This window comes from Ictalurus punctatus, chromosome 23 (assembly GCF_001660625.3).
Source record: "Ictalurus punctatus breed USDA103 chromosome 23, Coco_2.0, whole genome shotgun sequence".
Classification (NCBI taxonomy): Eukaryota; Metazoa; Chordata; class Actinopteri; order Siluriformes; family Ictaluridae; genus Ictalurus; species Ictalurus punctatus.
In genome coordinates, this window is record NC_030438.2 from 8,111,088 (window position 1) to 8,134,930 (window position 23,843).

Genomic DNA, 23,843 nt, shown 5'->3' on the forward strand with positions numbered 1-23,843 from the left:
CTGCTTCTAATCATAGTTTGTAATTGTTTTTTTTAATATATATATATATATATATATATATATATATATATATATTGTGTGTGTGTGTGTATATATATAATGTGTATATATATGTGTGTGTCTGTGTGTATATATATATAAAATGTGTGTGTATATATATATTTATATATACACATACACACATTTTATATATATATATATATATATATATATATATATATATATATATATATATATATATATATATATATATATATATATATATGTGTGTGTGTATATGTATGTGTGTGTGTGTGTGTGTATATGTATGTATGTGTGTGTGTGTATATGTATGTATACGTGTGTGTGTATATTAGTTTTTAAAGATTCAGAAGAACAATTACATGAAATAAGCTGCATCCAAGTAGTTTGTATTTTTTTAAAAAAAGATTAAATAAGACAGAAATAAAAAAATCCAATTAATAAATAATTTAGCTCTGAAAAGGAGAGAATAAATCGGTTCAAATGAACTTTATTGATTTTAAATATTTATTTAAATACGAAATGTTTTAATTAAATAGGCCACTTCTGTATAAATTAAATAAATAAAGAAAGAATTCAGCCCTGAAAAGAGGGGAAAAAATGTAAACTACAAAAACATACGAAATACACAATTTAAACTTGGTACAAAATGTTAACATCAAATAAGCTGCTTCTAAGTTATTATAAAAAATATAAGAAATAAATGCATTATATAAGACTGAAAAGGACAAAAAACTATTTTTTGAAAAATCCCATTTTATAAATTTAAAACATAGACAAAGCTGATTGTAAGCAGAGATTGTAACAATCTAACAATTAATAATTTAACAATAAATAATTTAAATAATTAAGATGGACAAATAAAAACTTCTGTAAAATTAACATCTTACAATTAGTTTTAAAGATTTGCTACAGGATTTTAACATCAAATTAAAGTGGCTTTAATGCAGAATTAAGTTCTTTCTTTATTTTTTCCATCCTACTGAAAACGAGGGTGAAAATTTATACAAATGCGCAAAAGTTTAGCATGAATTTAAAAACATCCATGTTAAATAAAAGCTGTATCCAAGCAGAGTGGGTAATTGTTGTAATAAGTAAATAAATTATGTAACATGTAAAAGGAGGGATCAAAATCATTTGCAAAAAGTAATTTACATTTGAATGACATTTCAGCATCAAGAATGTTTGTTTGTTTTCTGCAAGCAGAGATTGTAATTATTTGTCAAATAGATAATTTAACATTGAAAATAAGGAAAAATAACACAAATATATAGAAAAAATTATTTTAAAGAATTGCTATCGATTAAAAAAAAAGATCTCCAATGTTTCAGACGGATGTCTTGTTAATATTGTGTTTATCATGATGTCAGTGTTGTATAATCATTTCACCCCGCCTTTATATTTCAGTGTGTCGTGTGTTTACTGCATGTCACAGCCCTTATTCTAGGTGTGTGTGTGTGTGTGTGTGTGTGTGTGACACATTGCGTATGATATTGTGACAGTAACAATGCAGGATGGAGGGAAAAGATTCGGAGAACCCACACAGAATTAGCCCGAGTGAAGAACGCTCCAGCCGCTGCATCATAATTGTGGCTCTCAGCAGGAGGTTCTGAGGAGAAAAGAAAGAGCAAGGGAGGAAAAAGAAAAGAAAAAAAAAAACATCCCGAGTACACAACGCAGACTGGGAGGTTCATTAAGACGTTCTTATTAGAGGCTTATCACGTCCTGGAACCACAATTAGCCTTGAATTAGTCTTGAAAGGTGTCATTAGGGATAAAATAAAATTGCATCTGGAACACTTTCGTTCTTTCAAGCCCAGATACCCCCCCCCCCCCCCCCCTTCAGTTTTTGGTATCTATGACATGTTCTTGTAATCCGAGTCCACGATCAGTAATGGTTTCATCAGATACAGAAATCTGCATTTATTTTCACCTAATGTAGTTCGAAAATCATCATCTTATTATTATTATTATTATTATTATTATTATTCTCATTCTTCTTAACTGAAAAGCAATAATGAGCAAATAATGTGTTACTTTTGCTTCATAGCTACTAAAAATTCACACTAATCCTGTCAGAACAGGAAGTTCAAATTTAATTTGGGGAATTTTTAAAACATTTTTTTAAAGCAAAAAAAAAAATTAACACTGTTTTGCAAGTGCGGAGAACACGAGTGGGCGATATGACATTTCTGTGCCCAGCGTTGTGTCTCTACATTGAAAAATACTTTTATTGAACTTCTACAAGAATAAACAACCAAGAAAAGATGGACGATATAACATCAATTTATTTATTTATTACAAATGTAAAGATTAAGTAATATAAATAAATAAATGATAATAATCAGCTGCCTCCATTCACGTGTATTAAGTTTGTAATTGATTAAAAAGAAGCAATCACCATAGCAGCAATATGTCAGAAAAGTCTCTCGTGACATCGTTTATCACGATCTTGATATTGTCATATCACCCTATCTTTATCTACTAAAGCTACTTTCAATAAGATTGTAAATGTTAATTAAGACAAAAAACAAAACAAAACTGTATAGCAGTAACCGTAATCTAAGGACAGTGTATAGAGAATGTTTCGTGTCGTAAAGCAGAGTTGATGATTTTCCAACGAAAACACGTCCCAAAGTGTTTATATCGTACTACAGTGATGTGCCAATGGCTGTTATAATAATACAGACGTGTGACTAATCGGAGCCGCTGTTCTAGAAAATTTATCAACACCTTCTGACCAATCAGAAGCATTCAGCAGTGTTGTGGTGTAAATCAGGTCCATACGTCATGTCGTGTTTGTTTGTATGTAACGTTGATGAAAGAGGAAACTTATTCAGGACATTTTAAGGAATATCCATTGATGACGTACCGTCTAAAAGAAACGGGCGTTGAAGTGCGATAAAACGATCCTATTTCTAATTAACGTGAACACTTCTTATTCGTTTTAGCTGTTACTGCTGTGTACGCACATTTGTTTTCTTAACTTGTAATTTCTTTGCTAAAGGTTCGGTTCGGGGGCTCGGGCGGCTGTGTTTTTGGGTCTTCATGCGTGTTTTTTGAGATCCGCAGTTCGTGTTTAATATTCTCTGTGGCCTTTTCCCTTGCAGGCAGAAGCCAGGCGACCTTATGAAGGCTCAGGTGGAGGATCTGCGGAATCAGCTGAAGACCAAAAACAGGATTATTCGACGTCTGGAAGAGGAAATTAAGATGCTTTTGTCCCACAGAGTCCCAGAGAAGAATGAGGTAGAGGAGCTACAGGCTGCTTTTTCGTTATCTTCTCTCCTATCTTCTAGAGGCATGCTGTAGCAGCAGTGGAGGCAGTATTACTCGCTGCGTTGAGCTTTGCGTGTGTTATGTATTACACAACTCTCGCTGCATGTGACGAATTGCTAACATCGTGTGCCCCGGAGGTTCGAAGTGGTGCCCAAGCAGGCCCTTTTTTTTTTTTTTTTTTTTTAAATAACTGCTTCCCACACCTCCTTATGAAGTGTCACCAAATTAAACCCCACCGCTGTTTTACTGTCTGCGGCTTCTGCGTTTACAAACAGACGGTTGTGGCATTAAAACCTCACATAAACTGTGTTTTTTCCTCAATCTAAACCTGTTCGATACGAAAAAATCATGTTTTTTATTTTATATCTCAGAACTCTGTGTGTGTGTGCAGTTGCAGGGCATAAGGGTTGCAGAAGCTCTGGAGGAGGTGTGTAAGCCGAGCGTGGTGCAGAAACGAAAACACACTGAGCAGGTTAGTCTTTTTTTCTCTCTTAAATATAAAAAAAAAAATTACACCCACTCTGATGGGAGAAGTCAAAGGAAAACAATACAGATACACTGAGTACTCAGTACACTGAGTATCTATCTATCTATCTATCTATCTATCTATCTATCTATCTATCTATCTATCTATCTATCCATTTACACATTTATCTATCTATCTATCTATCCATCCATCACCTACATTATAACAGCTGTAAACAGTTGTTCCCAAACCAGCTTTTCTTACAGTTCAGATACAGTACACTGAGAATCTATCATTTTATCTGTCTGTCTGTCTGTCTATCGCTTCTCTACACCACCCTGCTGTTGATTATTTTTCTATAATGCCACGACTCGGTGTGATGTATTCCTCACATCACAAATGTTCTACGGGCTGTTAAAAAAAAGAATAATGCAACACAAAAAACACAAATATTAAATAATATAAATATTATTTAATTTTGTGCAGTGATTTTTTTATTTATTTATTTATTTATTTATTTATTTATTTTCGTAGACTATTTATTGGAGCCATGGAGTTTTAATTTAATTTAATTTATTTGATTATTTTATGAACCTTTCACTCACAGAACGAGTTTTTAAAATAACAATTGTGATTTAGATTAGAAGTTATTGTGTTATTAATGTGTTTAATGAATTAGACCCATCCGATTCAAGCAACGAGTCGAACAGGCTGATTTCTGGAACAGCTCAATAATAACACCATTAACGAAATGAACACATTCTGGACCCTTGACCTCACTGTGAGAACCGTGGCCTCATATAACTCCTTATTTCAGTAATTAGATCATAGAATGAGATGATTTAGAAACCTAGCTGACACCTGATTTATAAATCATCACAGTGTGGAGTAAAATAAATCAAAGACAGACAGTACTAAGTGTCAGATGTGATGTAATAGTGAATAGGAGTTCTGCGATACCGCAAGAACAGTGCTGTAGGAATACTGTTACAGGGAATACTGGAAATATTGCCTTCCGCATACTCTGAATACTGCAGTGGGATTTAGCTTTCGCTTCATCTCTAGCGAAAGAGAGCGATGCAGCGGCGCTTTAGTCTGTCCAGATCACCTTCTCATCTATACACTCTGCTCAAATGATCTTCAAAGTTCACGCCAATACCCTCAAAGATTGCTAACTGCAGTGCATTCTGGGACCTCGGAATACGATGCTGAAAATAAACGTGATGGAAAATGAGACGTGAAGGGGGTGGTGGGGAATTTTGTTTTCAGGAGATTCTCACATTTGGCGTTTTCCTTTAAAACCTTAAAGGAAGCGATCGCTTCTCTCCGGTACGCCACATGCGCGTGCACGCCGCAGTTTTACAGTAAATTGCAGTTGTACCGCGATAGAAACAGGATCTGAAATTTTCTCCCCGTTGACAAATTTCTACTGATGTCTCATTTACATTTAAATGTAGTCATTTAGCTGAAGCGTATTTCAGCGGCGAGGAACCAGGACACGGGAGTAATGAGATATCGCGCTACGAGCGTGCTTAGAGCTCGGAGAAGGACACGACAGTCGCACCGAGGCTGAAGTCATTTATCCCAGAGGACCGCTCATTACTACACCGTATAGCTCACGCTTGGAATAAGTGACAGACAAAGCAGGACTGAACCTCGCGCGTATAGACGAGCGCACTGGAGTCGATTGTTTTCCTGTAACGCCATGTCCCGAAGTGTTTTATTTCACTTGTACCACGCAGACGTTCACACGGTTTCTCGAAGGGGCCTTCGCAACACCTTCATAAGCAGGATTTGTGTAAGGCTTTTATCAGAACTTCTGAGATGATGAAAGATTATGTAGTTTATGTAAATCGTCTGCCGCGAAAGCCCCTGCGAACGTGCCGTTACTATAGAAACGGTAGTTAAGGCAAAGGTTTGGGGTGGGACGATATTTTATATATATATATATATATCATATAATTTGCCTATGCCAGAGAAATAGAAACTTGAACATTTTACAATTTTAGAGATTCAAATCTGCTTCCAGTGTTATTGTTAGTAACAAAAAAACCCAAAAACTGTGTAAAAAGTTATCGCGATACACACAATATCATGATCTGGATATTTTATCATTATATCGCCCAGCCCTGCTTTGAATGATCGCTGATGTCATAGAACATGAATCTGATAAATGTTCCAGCCAATCAGAATCAACCCCATACACAGCTTTTACACTCGCAGCATCTCTTTTAAAAAAAAAAAAAATTAAAAAGTTTTAAATTCTCTTCATCAAAACGTTCATTAAAGGCGTTGAGCAGTGCTATCGTCTCTCCAACACCAAGCCGTGTCTCTAAGCAGCTTTTTCTGATGAATCAGCGTACGGCTCAGCGGTGGGCCACGTAAGCATCACCTGCGGAGTACCAACGCAATATTAAGACCTCTCTCAGCTCCCTCTAATTCTCTTTCAGCGCTCTACCTTTGACGCAGGCTGGATTTATCTGCACGTTTTTAAAGGCCAACAGATAAACATTTTAATGTTGCCTTCGGACGGTAACGAGGGCAGAAAGACCGGAATAATGGAGGTGAATAATAGCACCGCGTCCTTTTTATGCATCTTCTTCTGACCTAATCAACGGCTCCTTTCACGGCCTGTTCTAATACGATGCGCAGAGAAATAAGTGCTCATAACAGGTGCGTCGTATCACTAGTGTCGTAGCAGGGAACGAACCTGACATCCTGAAAGAAACTCTTAACAGACCACGGTTGAAAACGTGGCGCGATGACGTTTATTCCGATTGAGGGAAATCTCAAGATGTCATCGTCTTAAGTGAAGGTAAATAGTTGGGGGAAAAGTCGGAGGTGCGTCAATACAGTATATTGGATCTGTGCATTACAAACCACTCCAACTGGAGGACACGGTATAGTGTGATACAATAACAAAACAACTTCGTGTGTGTTTTCATTCACTTACATATAATATATAATATAATATAATATAATATAATATAATATAATATAATATAACATAATATAATATAATATAATATAAAGGTTCTACATAGACCTCTAACATTAGCTTGATAACTGACCCGCTGGCTAGCTAACTGCTAGTAAACCAGCACTCACGATTACATTTCAACATCCTTCCTTCTCAAATCCGAATATAGCGTTACCATGACAACCACCAATATCCATCATCACTAACATTAGCCATGTTAGTTACAGTAGCGGTGACTGCTAGCTTAGCCTGAATGGGCTAAAACTTTACAGATACAGCTAATTACGGATGTGGTTGGATTAAATATATATATTTTTTAATGACATCACTAACTGTGCTCGTATATAACTCCGCCCACACGTGAATTTTTCACAAATCTCAATATGTGCTAAAACGTACATAAAAATAAGAAATAAGTAAATCAATTATATTTCAAATAAAATAGCTGATGTATTTTAAATAAAAGAATAAAATAAAAATAGTATATTAAATAATATTTATTACAATACAATTAATACCATTTAAAAATATATATATTTATTTATTATTTAATTAGGTTTAGCATGAGAAAAAAGCAAGGATCAAGCCAGTTAAAAAATTTTTTTCGTCTCCCAGAGAGCTCATGTCTGGCAGGTAAAATATAAAAGTTTTGTTTTCTTCCTGCTTAATTTTTTTTCTCCATAATATTCCACTTGTAGAGTCTCTGCCTAGAGTTCTGGCCATGTGGTATTTCATGCGACTTTGCGCCCCGACTCGTAGCCGAATGTTGCACCAGATTTGCCTCATCTGTTAATACGAACAGGGTCAACACATTGAATGGATGGGTTCTATTCCCCATGTGCACCTGAATGCCAATAGAACTTTAAAAATGCATTAAAAACAAATTTGAGTGCCACGAGGTTCAAACCAATCGCATGCCTCCGCTCGGCGGCGATCCCTCGAGGTCCTCACGCATTTTATGACGCCATGGCTTTCAGTGCGGGGAAAAGGTGATATTTCCCTAACGTGTTATAAAAAATTAAAGCCGAGCCAAAACAAACAAGCCGGCCAGCCTGGACCCGAGATCACGTCGTCGGACGAATTGTCCAAATTAATCAGGAACGTATTGATCGGGAAGCGGTGGCGCTGCCACGTGTCTGCATATTAATATGAAAAGGCCTGTGTCGTCCCCCGTGTTTAATTTCTTTATATATCTTCATAATTGATTAATGTTCCTTTGTGAAGAAGAGATGAATAATTTATAAGTCCAATAGCCTTCGGCTAATGAGAAAATGCTTAATTTCTGAGTGTTTTTCGGCCGTGTTTTATGAGAATCACGTTCACTCGATAACGGTGACGTATTAAACGTGTTCGCGGTAGCCGAGACCCGAGACGGCGCCCGGATAATTACGCTAAAATGGAATAATGATAATGAAAGATTGAGGAGATCCTGTTGAGAGAAAGAACCTGATTGTTAGCATCTGTTGTACTGAATTGATGAATGTGTGCTAATTTCAACCCCCCGCCATATCAGTCTAGCTCGTTGAGCCTTATTGAAAACGTGCCAGCAACAAAGCGACGCAAATTGAATAAACAGCACTTATCCTTAACAGGGAGCGTAATTAAATATGCAAATAACCGCAATAATATCATTAACCTTGGCAACGCGTCAGGGACTCTCGAACGCGCTCATGTGTCAGGATCAACGCCTGGAAGTTTGCCAACATGTTGTCGCACGTCTGTTTTCTGCTTTTATTCCCACATTTAAATGAACTCGTAATACCGCTAATGAATCCCTTTTGTGCGCAGTGTGTGTACCTCGTAATCATAACGAGGCGCGAATATCATTACACTCCAACGTCATCAGGTGGTCCACGTCTGTTTGTTTGTTTGTTTATTTATTTATGGTAATTCCAGGCTGTCGCGACGTCCTCCGAGAGGTGCCACTCACCCGCTAATTAATCCATAATGTGGCCTATCGGGACTCTTTTTCAAGCTTGTCACGGTTCCAGCTTTTCTCTTGGCACCGCCACCTCGCACTTTTCTCTTCACTTCAGTCCGTCGCTCTTTTCCCGGCAGGATGTTGAGAGCGGGACGCAGATGCCCTCTTCAGAAGAGACGCTCTTGTTTTTTCGCTAAGAGCGCTCTCTAATCTGGGCAACAGCTAGAGCTAATTTGTATTTGCATCTAAATAGACGCCGTAATTTTCATCAAGCTGGAAGATGATTGAGCCACCAGGGGCAGCGATTCAAGGAATATATTTATCTTATTAGCAAGCGCTCGTTAGATGCTGTTTGTTGAAACCTTTTTCTTTTTTATACCACTGAAAAGAAGAATTCAATTTTTATTATTTCTAAAATTTAATAAATAACAAATCCAAAGATGAATGCTGGAAAGTTTGCAACATAGGTGGAATAATGAGATTATATATATGTGTGTGTGTGTGTGTGTGTGTGTGTGTGTGTGTATATATTAATTACGGGGTTGGGAGGGTTACTTTAAAAATGTATTCCGTTACAGTTAAATTACTTCATAAAAAATGTCATCAATAACGTAATCTATTTATCACAAGTGAAAAGTAATGTAATGTAATGAAAGTAATGTAATTACTTATTTTTGGATTTCTTCAAGGTCACGTATGTAAATAAAGTCAAGAAAAAAGCAATATGATCTAAAATACTTTTATTTAAAGCTTATTTTCAAGCTAAAAAAACATGTTCAATGTTTGGATTTGTTTTAATCAAACAAACAAACAAATAAATAAATAAAAGATCACTGTTCCTGATGCGGGTAACATTACATCACAAAAGTTAGGGCCCCCCCGTTTCTTAATAGTGTTCAAAACGGTGTTAATATGAATGCAGATTTTAATACAATCTGAAAAAGACACACTATTAGCATCACATACATTTTATATATATGTATGTGTATATATATGTGTGTGTGTGTACATGTATGTATGTATGTATGTATGTATGTATGTGTGTGTGTATATATATATATATATATATATATATATATATATATATATATATATATATATATATATGAATAATTAGTCAATAAATTTTGTTTTTTTTGGTAAAAATTGAATACAAAGGTTTAACATCAAATCAGCTGCTTGTCAGTTTGTAATTAAATTAATGGTATCCGTGACGACGTAGAAAAGTCTGTTATGATAATTATGTTTGATTATAATTTACCATGATATTGATATGTCATATAGTAAACAGCTCGTTTAAAGGGATTTGTATCCCTTATGGGATTTAAAAAAAAAAAAAGTAATCGTTGATATGGTCATTTTGTTTTTCTTAGGTTTTTTTTTTTGTTTTTTTTTTTGTTTTTTTTTAATAAACATTTATGGAAGGAGCCTCCAGTGCCGGGTCTTTTGCCGATCTGAAGCACAATGTTTAATGTTATTACACAGGAGTGAAAATGCTAAGCAGCAAAAACAAACAAGCAAAACATTTGCGGAAAGTTGTTAGGTCGTATTAGTAGAGGTACGTAGGTTTAAAAAAAAATCATGTTAAAAAAAAAAACAAAACGGTATAATTAAGTGACTGCTTTTGAGTGCCATTCTCTCAGAAAGAGAGAGAGAGAGAGAGAGCACCGCCATGGTGCCATCTCACTCAGATCTTGAGGAGGTTGCAATATTTTAATCCCATTTCTGCCGTGTCGCCTTCGCTCCTGGCCACTTTGCATAAGAAGTGTCCATTACGTTCACTAATGGCAGCGTGAGCTTGGAACCAGGCTGGAGGTCCACGCATTAGAGGCTAAAAAGCACACCAACACGGCCTAATGGGAGCGCGTCGCCATGAAACGATAATTCATCAGATTTGCTGATTCGTCAATCCTGCGCCATCGTCTGATTGTGTGCATAAAATGATCTGGCCTCTAATTACAATCCATCTCATCCGAATTGCAAATGGAGGTGTCTGGCTTAAGTAAAGGGAAAAACAGATTAACTTTGGATTTTGTCGTAGGACAGGAAGAGAAAGATGAAATAGCGTTCGAAGGCATCGCATTAGTCTAAGTGATTTACTTTAAAAGTGATCCCAGTGTCTCAGAGGAAGCTTACTTTAATCACGCTTTGACTTGAACCTGTAAAGGAGCGCTACGTCGGTTTAGTAACTCGGCTAGACCAATCAACGTTATTTAGTGTTGAAGTGAAGAACTTGGAACTCTCCAAGAAGCCAAGAACTGTGAATCCAGAAACTAAAATCAGAACCCAAAATTCCCACGTTTAGTCTTGGGTTCTTGAAAAGGTTCCTACAGTGGGAATAATGTGCAAGTTCCTGAAAATGGTGGAAACCTGTGATGAAAATGCACTCGTTTCTGGGTTCCAGAGAATGTTCCAGTGGTGCAAACATGCCAGTTTTGCATTTCTTGATACGGTTTGAAGAATAAAAATTTCACCCTCTGTCTGAGTTCCGCAAGAAGGTTCCCGTGGTGGAAACGCACCTGGAGCTTCCGTGCTCCTGAGTCTGTGGCTTCTTGAAAAGGTCACTATGTTGGAAATAATATGGAAGTTCCTGAAAATGGTGGAAACGTCCAATCCAAAGCTCATCTGTTGTAAGTTCCTGTGATGGAAATGGATGCGATCATTCCTGGAATCCTGAAAAAGCTTGCTGAGGTAGATGTTTTGGGTTCCTGAGAAGGCGCCACTGGTGGAAATGTACCAGTTTTGCGTTTCTGGGTTCTACGGTGGAAATGTACCTGCTGTGTAAGCTCCTGGAAAAAGATGGAAGCCTGACAAAACAAAAACAAATACTCTTTATCATCTCTGCAGCTGGAAAAGGCGTGACTGTTCCACAGAGAAGCCGGTGTTATTCCTTACATGTGATTAAACCAGTCCTGCGTTATGGAATGTTTTGAGATTCGGGGAGTTTGGAAGAGATGGAAGATGGGATACGGTAAAAAGAAAACACGTATGTCTCTATGCGTCTCTCGTGTGTTATTTTTGAAGATTGACAAGAGAAAGTCTTCAGCGTGTGCACGTTCCAGGAAACGTGGCGTTAAAGCATGAGACATGGCATACATCAAAACCGCGTCATGTCGCACATGTACTCCAAATCAGTCTGGAATGAATATTAATGAGGGAGGAAATGATCCCTGGGAAATGTAGCTTAGTGTCGGATCTTAGCACCGATGGTGGCACCGAAGGGAGGAGGAGGAGGATGAAGAGTAGGAATTCCCAACCTCACATCTTTGGTTTATCTATCTCACTAGTAGTGTTTTTTTTTTTTTTTTTTTTTTTTTTTTTTGTCAATCAGATAAGCCACGCCCTCTGTTTCATGGTGACAACCCAACATGTGATTTAAATCGAATGCCATTGGGGGTATTTTTTTTATCTATCTCCCCCCCCCCCCTAAAAATGGTTCCAATTAAAATGTAAATTGTCCAACGTATGCTTTTCTCTTTTTAATGAAAATAACGGTTGATTAAACCAGAAGAATCTGCAGGAACATGCTTCATGATCACTGCTTTACACAGCCGACTCGTCCAGGTTTTCAGGATTGACTAATTATTTAAAAAAAAAAAAAAAAGATATGATTATACTAATTGGCCTTGATATGTTTACATCTAGCTTTAATTAACTCCAAATTCCATTCACGGGCTTCTATATCGCATCGACAAACGCGTATTGATTTATCCGATTCTGGGTTTATCTTGTCTTTTGTACATAAAATTCACATCTGCTGTTCAAATGGGGAAACGGTGGCATCGATTTCCTTAACTTGAGCCCAAACGCTAAAGATTTTCGGATAAGCTTTCTCATTACTTAAGCCAAAATCAATAAGGGAGAGCATGTTTTAATGAACGAGCAGTTTGAACAGCATGCTGCAGATACGCGCCCCGCTTCATCCACTGCTCTGCCAATCGATCATCAAGGTTGCTTAAGTGAGCTCCAATTGGTTGACATTGTGGTTTTCTTTTTGTGTTATAACTCTCAACTCGGGGAAAGGAAAAGGAGGGGGGGGTGTCGAAAGAGCCGCAGGAGAAAATCCGGAAAAGGTCTCGGACGGAAAAACGAAAAAGTTTCGGTGGTGTTTTTAAAAAAAAAAAATAAATAAAATTATTACTTCTCACAAACCAGTCAACAACTTTCTTGACAAGGCTTCTTGAATAGAAACTGCACCTGCTGAGTTCGCTATTAAGGTTCCTGTTGTGGAAACGCACCTGGAGTTTCTGTGATCCTCACTTTATGGGCTCTTGAAAAGGTTCCTACATTTGTAAATAATGTGCAAGAATTTATTTGTTATAAGTTCCTAAGTTCTTAAAAAGTTACCTCTGATAGAATTGCACTCGTTCCTGCAAGCTTTCCGTGGTAGATATCCTGGGTTCCTGAGAAGGTACCTATGGTGGAAACATGGCAGTCTCTTAGTTCTTGAAAAGTACCTCGAGTGAAAATGCACCTACTGCGTGAGTTCCTGAAGAAGGTTCCTTTGGTAGAACCCAAACCGTAAGAAGTGTAAACTATTCTTCTTCTGGAAACTTAGTTGCAGCTTTACGTCTGACCGTTACAAAGCGCTGACACTGGAGACTCCTTCCATAAATGTCTCTTAATAGAAAACGCCACCATATTAACAATTACACACACATTTTTTTATTGTTTTTAAAAAAAAATTATTAATACGTTTCACAAACCAGTCAAACTGCGATGAATGCAATAAAGAAGTCACTTTTTAAATACGCCAGAAAGAATGTATTCTCCGTTTGTGTTAACTACGAAATGTTTTGATTGTACATGTGACGAGTCTTTTCTTTCTTTTCTTTTTTTTTTAATCTATCCTACCTGTATTAGCTCATTAAGAGTTCCAGCTAGTAACTTCTACTACGTGACGGTGGACGTGTTTGAGATGACCTACAGCAAGTCCGTGCAATCGACTCACGACTACACACACACTTGAGCCTCACTAACCATCTCCTAAAATCTCCTCATTTGTACAGATCTCAATTTATAGGAGGGAGGGGGGGGGGAGTGATGGGGGGGTTATGGGGGGTGGATCAACGATAAAAGGTAAGAGCCACTCTGACAGCTTCCTCTTGTTTAAGAGGCTTTTTCATGAATATGGAAAAGCTCTGCAAGTTTCACGGCAGGGAAGAGGGGAGGGGGAAAAAAGGAAAAAAAGAATCCAAGCCTTTTGTTGTATGTCCTTTTCTCGTGTAAAGTTTGCTTTAAATGTCATCCATTAGCATATGAACTTTTAAATGAGCTTGTTTGCTCAGTGATCCCGGCATGTAAATACAGATATTGAATGCGTGCGTTCGAGTTATCGGGGCTCCGCCGATGAGACCGAAGGCCTCGCCGGCTGTAATTAAAGCACAGCGAGGGATATCCCTCCTGTCTAAACACTCTTTTTGTATCTTTTTTATTTTTTTTTATTTTTTATTTTTTTAAAAAGCATGCCCGGTTCTGGAGCTGCACCTTCACCTGAATATCCGACACTCTGAATGGAAATGATCCGCGTCGTCTTGATTTAGGCGGTCTTGATTGACAAGCATCACTCCCTATATAAAACTCTTCATGCATTATTCACATGCTCACCTTTCCCTGTTGTGGAGTGCGTATTTTTTTTTTTCTTCTTTCTTCCCCCCCCCCCCCCCCCCCCCCCCCCCCCCACACACACACACACACACACCATCACCACCACCCATTCTGGTATTCGGGCCGGGCGCTGATTAGAGCGAAGAGACAGGATTTCTGGGTTGCTTACAGTCGGACATTAGCATAGAAAGTAAATAAAGTCGCTATTTACAGCTCGGAAACATGAACTGTGGAATTTATTTATAATTTTTTTTTAATGATTTTGAAGATTCTAGTCTCCTTAAAGTCTAAATCTCAGTTCATATCTAAGCTAACGTGATCTTGAGTGTGTACGATGCCATGCAGAATGCACTGTGGAAGTTGGCATCTTTCGCCTCGACTTACTTTATTTATTTATTTATTTATCTATCTATTTATTTATTTATTTTTTATTACTATTATTTTTTTTATTCCCAATGTGTATCTCGGGTAAGTAACTGATCGCCGATGCACGCGCGATGTTTGAATGTACAGAACAGTGCATAAAGTCGTACGTGGTACGAAGCTCAGGCACAGAGACGGACCCTGAACTCCTGACTTATCAAATTAAATATCCGATTATTTCTCCCCTCGTTTCTCTCTCGCTCAGTCACTCCTTTAGAGAGAGAGAGAGAAAGAGAGAGCAGTGGAAAGAGGGAAGGAAATGACATTACGTTACCCGTACCTTCACTATATAAAAATGATTTAATGTGCACTCTGCTCTCGGCATCATTGACTCTCGCTCCGGTGCAGCATACATCGCCATTTTTATTCTTTTTTTTTTTTTCCCTTCTGGAAGTGTTCGAAATAAAGGTGGGGGGATTGGGGGGTTGGAACGGCCCTACGATTACCTGCAGGCGAAGGGGATTATTTTGAGATCTCGACGTGGCTCAGGCTCTCATGATAAACACAACATCTGATCAAATGCTACAGTGGCATAATCGTGTTTGTTGTAGCACCGAATTCTTTAACCTTTGCGTGACCCGGCGGAATGCCAGCGCGCCAATCAGAAAGCCTAATTGAATCTCCTTTGTGGGCTTCCAGAGTTATGGAAAAAAAATGAAATTGACGGTAAAGTATGTTTGTATTTCCAAAGCTATGAATTGTCTTTCTTGCTACCTAAAGACATGGATATCTGAGGCGGCAGGGGGGGTGGGGTGCAGGGGGGTTTAAATACGCCCTTGTGTAGGCCACTGGTTAGGATTTTATTTTTTTTTTTTAATTTACCATAATCGGATGCTTACTCCTTAGACGAATATTTACCGTGTTATTAATATCCACCGATAATTAAGAGCGACTCTGGTTTTATTTATTTATCTATTTATTTATTTTCTCAGCTGCATACTTTCACATCTACAGCACATGTTCAAGGTGGAAACGAAGCGTAGGGCACCAGAAAGGCGCTCAAGATGGCCGCTTGTACTCGGATCAGAGCAGGATTCTGAAAGATGCGTTCAACGTCCGTAACATCGCGACAGAATTTCTCAAGAAGCGGCGGGGAAAACGATACCGGTTCCATAAACGTGAGCGGAAGTGAAGTGTGTTACACGCGGTGCCGCTCTGTTGAAATTTCCAGATTCATGTTTAAATTTGTTTCTCACTTTTCGTGGTCACGTGACGATCAGGAGTCGACGTCATGTGACGGGTCTTTTTTTAATTTTTACTGTTTCAGTTTATACACCAGCCTCAAAAGCACAGAAAACATTCGCTCATCATTACACCACGGCGCTTTTGAATTCTGGATTCTGATTGGTCAGAAGGTGTTGCTTCATTTTCGACCACAGCTCTGACTGTAATGCACCTGCAAATCGCAGGGTTATTTATAATTAATGCGCTCTTGCTAACACGTAACCGTTTCTATAGCAACAGCTCGTTCACAGGGACGTAAACGGGTTTGAAAAATCGTTGTCGTGAAGTTTTAGTGTAGTGTAGAGAGACGTGAGGGTTTTTTCGTTGTCCCCTCCCCCAACATTTAATCTGAAAGTGAAGTTCATCTTCAGGATGGAGGAGTTTATGCTTTTTGCGGTTTCTTAGTAACAGGACACGCTGCGATTTTTAGTCTCGTTAACTTCAAGAGAAAATAGGAAGGAATGTAAAGCTGCCATAACGTAAGTGAGAACAGGAGCTATCCTGTTTCATGGATAAAAATCTTAAAGTAAATTAGTAAATAAAAGTTACGAATCGTTGTCAGGTCAACGTGGTATAACGGGGATAAAACGCTTCAGGACGTGCTGTTGTAGTAAAAGAATAACAGGAATCCCCTTCAGGATGGTAAGAGTAACTCCGGCACTGAGTGTTTTCCTTCAGCAGCATGGCGTAAGTGTGCGGAACGTTAGTTTGATCTAAATTGAGAAATGAAATAAAAACTAATGTATTTTTGTTTTCCGGTGTTATCGAGCCTCGAGTCACAATGAGTGTTGTGTGTTTGTTGTTGTGTTTTTTTGGTCATGGTCGAAAAGCTTGGCACTATTTATTTATTTATTTATTTATTTCTGCTCGGCTGCCAAGGACGAACACACGACTGTTTGTCTGAATTATGAAAACAATAATGGTGTGTGTAATAAAACTGCTAATGGTCTTTAATTGGGATTGATCTGCAGCTTAATGACCATTAGCACTGTCTGACACTGACATTACGACTGCCTCCTCCTCCTCCTCGCTGTGTGTGTGTGTGTGTGTGTGTGTGTGTGTGTGTGTGTGTGTGTGAGAGAGAGAGAGGGAGAGCAACAGGGGCAAGACCGTAGTAAATAGTGAATTGTGAGACGCAGCCAGGCTTGTAGAAAATAACTGTTTGAGGAATGGTGCACGACGCCAGAGCTGTAATTTTGACAGGTGGCAAGGTGTGTCGTGGCACGCGGCCGCCTCATCTCTCCTCCACGCTGATGAATGACTCTAATTAAGGGGTGAAATCAAGCGTGTGAATACGGGGGAGCGCTTTAGCTCTCGCCGTTTGGGTTTTTTTCCTCTTCCTGCCTCTGCACTCATCCATCCAAATATCAGCACTCTTTTCTTCCTTACTTCCCTTCTTCCCGGCCGACTGGAGTTCCTCACTCTCTGACGTGGATTTTTCACACTCGGGTCTTCGTGTGTGTGTGTGTGTGTGTGTGTGTGTGTGTGTGTGTGTGTGTGTGTGTGTTCACACATCCTTTACGTTTACTGCATCACCAGCACTGCATCTTATCCATAATTGTCTCTTCGTGTCACCTTCACGTCTCTCTCTTTCTCTCTGACCTTCATCACTTTCACTCTTTTTTTTTTTTTCTTTCCCTTTTCTTTGTTTGTTCTCTTATCAGTTTGGAATAAAACACTCGTGCTGTGTCTTGCTGTTACAGGAAAATAATCAACGACTAAATCTGTTTATTTTCCTGTAACACGTGACTGACGATCCAAAAAAAAAAAGTTCTTGGAACAGCTCATGATTTGTTGTTAATAAATTAGATTTTTAAATGAAATAGAGTACCACATTGTTTCTTTTTTTTTTTTGTTGCATTTAATGTTGTTCTTGAGCCAGGTTAGTTCCTGTTCTCACTTACATTATAGCAACTGTAAACAGTCGTTTCCTCACCGTTTTTTTCCTTCTTTTTTTTGGTCTGAAGTCAAATCAGTTCATCTTTTTAAATTCATGAATAACCTTGTGCCATCTCTCTCTCTCTCTCTCTCTCTCTCTCTCTCTCTCTCTCTCTCTCTCTCGAAATTAATAAGACATAAAAATAAGGTTGATTCTCTGAAGCGCTCTCTCTCTCTCTCTCTCTCTCTCTCTCTCTCTCTCTCTCTCTCTCTCTCTCTCTCTCTCTCTCTCTCTCTCCCCCTTCCTCTCCTGGCAAAGCTTAAAGTCTGAATCCGCTAGTCTCCACACACACACACACACACACACACACAGGGGAAGAGAGCCACCAGCTGGAGTTTTGCTGCATGTGGTGCCCAGCGTCAGTCAGAGAGACGCTTCACCTCCGTCTCCTCTAACGGTTTCTGCGTGTTCAGAATGAATAATTCACGTCTCCAATCAGCACCGAGGCGCTCGCTCATTTAAAGGACGCATGAAAAATTCACAGCTCACCCGCGTCCTCTCTAATTTCTCTAATTGTGATCCGGCTCAAGAGCTCGGGGTTTTAAGTCAGAATTTAAAAACGCACCCTGTTTATGCTAATTCCGTCCCCGAGAGTCGCGTTGCTCTTCATTTGCTCATGCTCCCCTTCTGATTTACGTCTCCGTGTCTCTCCGTGTGTGTGTGCGTGTGCGTGCTTGTCTTGCTAGGCTAATATTTATAGCGCTGTGTTAGGCACGCAGGACTGAGGAATTAGTTTGTTGATGACTGCTCTATATCACAAATCATGCACACATTACAGGGCCGCTAACGCAAATCCTGTCCTCGCTCTCTTCCCCTCCCGCGTCCCGGGGTCACCAGGGGGCCGGCCTTAACAACGCCGTGCTCGTTCTTTCCGAGATTATTTGATGATCAGACGGTGATTTCTGTCCCTCTTCTGCTTCTTGTGAGCATTTCGGTGCCATTTTTCTGCGTGACGTATCAGCGGCGAGCTCGCTGCTTTCAAAAATCAAAGCTAAACAGGTCATCGATCATCAGAATTTGTGTCTGGACGAGTTGTCTGAGCATCAGGATGATTTATGGGGCAAGTCGGCAGAGTCAACCGTGCATGTTTCTTAGTGTGGTGGTGGGTTTTTTTTGTTTTTTTTTTTGCAGTCTTCAATTAAACCATCATAAACATCATGAAGGTCTAAAAACAACCTGTTTTTTTTTTTTTGTGTGTGTGTTTTTTTTTTTTTGCGTCAGGGACCTAATGACACCATGTGACTCGCTCATCACGAGAGGCTCAACCACATCCACACGTCCTCCAGTCCTCACGTCTCGGAAGATTAATCCGAGACGTTGATTATCCTCCATGACTGAAATCCCACCTCTGTGTTACCCCCACCCCCCCGGGCCCGCTGTGACGGCACACTTCCTGATTCATAGAGAATTTTATTTTTTAAAATTATTTTAGCAAGGAGGAACCTGCGTCTATCGCTAGATCCAGTACACCAGGGACTGGGGTATTAGTTTATCATCTCTCGTTCCTTTCCTCCCTTCTCACGTGCGCTCGTAAACAAATCCAAGTTTTTGGAGCAAAACGCAGGCATGGGCTATTTATTTATTTGTTTGTTTGTTTGTTTGTTTGTTTGTTTTGTTTGTTTTCGGCTTTGCTGTGTGGCTTTATTGACAAAGATGTACCCAAGTGAGATGAGAGATATCAAATCGAAGAGCCCAGTTACCTCCACGCTGGTCATTACAAAATCCAGAAAGCTCGCTTCGATGCTTTTACTTAGGACGACTACACAGGGGGTCAGGAGTGAGTAAAAAAAGGTTTAAACGATAGAGCGATTCTTCTGTTCTGTTTACTCTGAAGAAAAGCGTTTACACACCAGCACGGGATGCAGAGATGTTTGTTTATTTATTTATTTATTTATTTATTTATTTCCCCCTTCATCGACACCATCGGAGATCTATCAAAGACTTAAAAAGTTCAGAGAGAGAGAGAGAGAGAGAGAGAGAGAGAGAGATGGCACAAGGTTATTCATAAATTTAAAAAGATGAACTGATTTGATTTTAGCCCAAAAAAAAAGAAGGAAAAAAACGGGGTGGGAAGAGTGAAGACCTTGGCGTTGGCTGAAGAGAGGGGAAATTAATCAGCGTGCTGTCTACGGCGAGCCCGTAGTTAATCATAGGCTTCAGCATTTTATTCAGAAAATGATATATCTGCTGCGAATTATCATATCACAGCGTCTCACTCCCCCTCTCGCTGCATTTTGTCATTTGAAACGGAACCTTGATTAACAATATTTTAGGTGTGGGAGAGCGAGGGAGAGCGAGAGAGGAAGGGAGGAGGTGGGAAAAAAAGCAGCATTAATATTACATGTATTGTGTCGAGGGTTCATCTGAAACCGTCTCGTCTCAAACCGTTCCATATTAATTAATTCATTTATTTAACGAGCGTGTTTGTGGGGGACGTCTCATAAGACGTCACACCTGCAGCTTCCGGATTTTTCCACATGCAGGCGATCGATGCAAAGTTCTAGAGCGTCATGATGAATTGTTTTATTCGTGCTGGAGGTTTGGCAGTCAAACCGAATCGTCACACCCTGAGAATACGGAATGGAAACGCTCGGCGTCGTCATATCGCGACGGCAAAATAATCGATGGCAATGCGGTGTGATGACGCGGAGAGGTCGTAGGGAAATTCAGGAGCCAGTAGGAGTTTCTAAATCTTTAGACTTTCACTTATTCTCAGCGCCAAATCAGATTCTGTAATTCATGTACAACAAATACATGATTCATTTGTCTTCTGGGAAACATCCAAGTAGCTTCTGAAACATCTGAGTAGCTTCTGAAGGCCAGTGCTAAATAAAGAAAATAAGGTCTTTTTAAACAAAATAACCGGTCATCCTGTTCAAAAGTTTACACCCCCCTGGCTCTTAATACACGGTATCGTGTTGCCTTCTTGTTCATCGGTGAACGTTTGCACCTTCTGTACTAGTCGTGTAAATGCGAGTCCATCAGTTGTGCTCAGTGTGAAAAGATGGAAAGGAGGTGGATATGCAGAAGATGCTGGAAAAGTAAAGAATGTGCCGGAACTGGAGGATTTTTCTGAAGAACAGTGGGCCGTTTAACTTCTCAGGACGAACGAGGGACTCGTGAAGAACTCTCACAAAGCATAAACACCGTCGCTGATCATCCAGATTATTATTATTATTATTATTATTATTATTATTATTATTATACGCACGGCGTATATAAACATATGACCTCAGCTTGTACATAGTTATTCCCTCTTTCCTTATAAAGTTAATCATCAAAACAAACTGGCATTCCCACACTCCATGAACTATGGGTTTGGGGCGGAGTTAGTGTTCATAGCTATTTCTTAAAAACCAGAATTCTGAATCTCCCTCAAAGTCGATAAAACCATATTTCCTCACGGAAAGGAAAAAGAAACTTGAGACGGGACTTGAAAAAAACTCAACAGGACAAATCTGGACAGGACGAGTTTTTTGCTCAATAAAAATGACTTGAATAGATTTTTCAAAACGAATTGAAATAAACCTATAATATATTAATATTATCGTGCAGGAATACTACTAACATCATATGTAGCGAAGCAAGATGGGTCTCGTAACTCTGTAATGCGTTACTTACCAGCTATTTTACACGAGCACGTTAGCATACGCTGTCGATTAGCATGCTACTGTAGGTGAACGTGTACTAGCAAACAAACACACACAGGAAATCTTTTTCTTGCTCGCTCTACTGATTTAATGGTTTGGTGGCTTTAAAAGGAAAGACGAAACAAAACAGCCTCCCCCCCTCTGACGCTCCTCTTCTCGTACGATCACATGAAAGATGAGGCCAGTCTCCATCTGGTAACCTGATGAAAAATACAGGTTCTTTTTAGCCTTGATTTACTATCTGCATCACTGCCAGGAGACTGCCCCCCCCCCCCCCCCCCCCGCTGCCCCCTACCGTCCCCCTCTACCCTCCACCAAGCTTCATTCATCTCACTCATTTTCACCAAATTTGGTTCCAAACCGTTCCTTCCACTCAGATCCCCGCCGAGCCCCCGGTACACGCTGGGTCGGGGCTACCAGGGACGGGTGGGGTGTGGAGGACTGCGGGGGGGTGACGTCCTGAAAGTGCCTTTGTGTCCGGTTCTCCTGTCTTTCTTTTTTTTTTATCCCTCTTCCACCCCATCACTTTGAGTTCTCCTCTGGCCGACGCTGATTACTCTCTCGACGCTCAGTTTAAATATTCATGTTTCTGCGCCGCTTTGTGGACGCTCGAGTCGTGTTCGGCCGCAACCACTCTGTGAAGTCCAGATGTTCATGCGCTCTCATGGGGAAGCTGCAGGAAGGAAAATCTGGAGGAATCCTCGGCCTCCTAAATTTCATGCATCACCATTCATACGTCTGGGAAACTGTGTGTGTGTGTGAGAGAGAGATACGGACTCGGCCCTTCCTGGATAAATAAATAGCAGATGTCACTCAGATCTTTTATTTATTTTATTTTATTTTTTCTCGTCCCCTTTTACAGTTACAAACCATGTATATTTCATTACTCATAATCGAGAGTATGCATGTTATACGTTTAGACGGATTCACAAACATACAACACCAGTCAAAGTATTTGAACACATGGACTTTTGTCCAGTTTGGGCGAGGCGGTATCCATGATGGCTTCGGATTCCTGTTCATGGCTGAAAGGAGGGGAACCTGGTGTGGTCTTCTGCTTTTGTAGCTCATCCACCTCACGGTTTCATATGTTGTGCGTTTAACGAGCGTCCAACAAAATTCTGTTCGTTTCTAATGTCACACCCTCGTAAAATAGAAGTCTAAACATGTCTGCATTTAGAAAGTATATGTGATTTAAAGCCCCCCCCCCAGTCTTTGGATTACTGGTGGTGCAAACGTACAATTTTTAACGAATATGAAAACGTATATATCTCGGTATCTCTCTACAAGTGTATTCAGGGATCGGGGTGCCATTATTTTTGCAATCAGCATTCTGCAATAGAAAATTGACCCACTTAAAGTTGCAAAAAATGTCAAATAAAACGTGTTATAACTAACAGGTCTAAGATATCATTAGTGGGATGTGTTACTTTTGCTTGTTTTTTAATGAAGGGTGCCAATAATTCTGGACCCACTCATTTCAGTTTGATTAGGACTCCGTCAGCTGCATTGGGATGGTGAATGGTGCGTGGCTGGTGGTGTTTTATTGAAGAAGCCGTCCAAACTTGGCGATGAGCCGGGATGAGGGAGGAGGAGAGAGGAGGAGGAGGAGGAGGAGGAGGGAGGACCTCCGGAGCAGCTGGGAAATTACAACCTGGCTAATTAAATTAGCCGCGTTAATTAATTCATATCTGCAGCCAAAAGAAGAGGACTTGAGTAAAGAACTCATTAGCCTAATTACTTAATTAATTGTCTGTAGCAGCATCCCGTTTTTCGCTGCGTCTTCATTATCTGATGTCTGGCCTTGGCAGCGCTCTGGCATGTTTGATGAAGTCTCGAGCGTGCGATAATTCCTCCTTGTCATGCTCCGCTAATGGGGCGCCACGGAGGTGCCATATGGCCGTGTTTGCACACGGGTACCTGTTGAAAATGTCACCTGCTGCTGCTACATCATCGTGTGTGTGTTGGGGAGCGTTTCAGTCAGTGTGACGGTGTATTAGCGTGATGATTCTCAGCAGCACATTTCTTTAACATGTTCCACGTGATTAAAGACGTGTCGCTGAGGTACTAACGAGCGATCACGCCACGGTTTTAGCGGATACGATCAGCACTCTTACGAAAATGTTGATTATTTCCCTACAATTGTACGTCACGAAGTGTTTTATTCCTCTTTCACCACAGTGACGGATTGATTAATTTTTTTCCCCCCTCAACGATTACGATTTTAACTAATTAAAGAACGACGCGTCGTACTTTCTACCCATTTATAGTTATGTTTAAAGTTCTCGCCCGCGTCATAGCAGCTATAAAGATAACGGATGTAATCGTTCCCTCGCC

At 39.7% G+C, this 23,843-nt stretch overlaps 1 protein-coding gene across 8 annotated transcripts in view; it reads left to right on the forward strand.

Moving 5' to 3' along the window:
• Positions 1-23,843, forward strand: part of LOC108256606 (trichohyalin) — a 140,041-nt gene that overhangs the window by 37,846 nt on the left and 78,352 nt on the right. For all 8 annotated transcript variants that reach the window (XR_001810330.3, XR_001810329.3, XM_017453659.3 and 5 more), the window contains 2 exons: positions 3,131-3,266; positions 3,688-3,768. Coding sequence is in view for 6 of the 8 variants with exons in the window: in XM_017453659.3 (XP_017309148.2) it covers positions 3,131-3,266; positions 3,688-3,768 (217 nt within the window). In the remaining 2 variants the exon portion in view is untranslated. The remainder of the gene's footprint in view (positions 1-3,130; positions 3,267-3,687; positions 3,769-23,843) is intronic.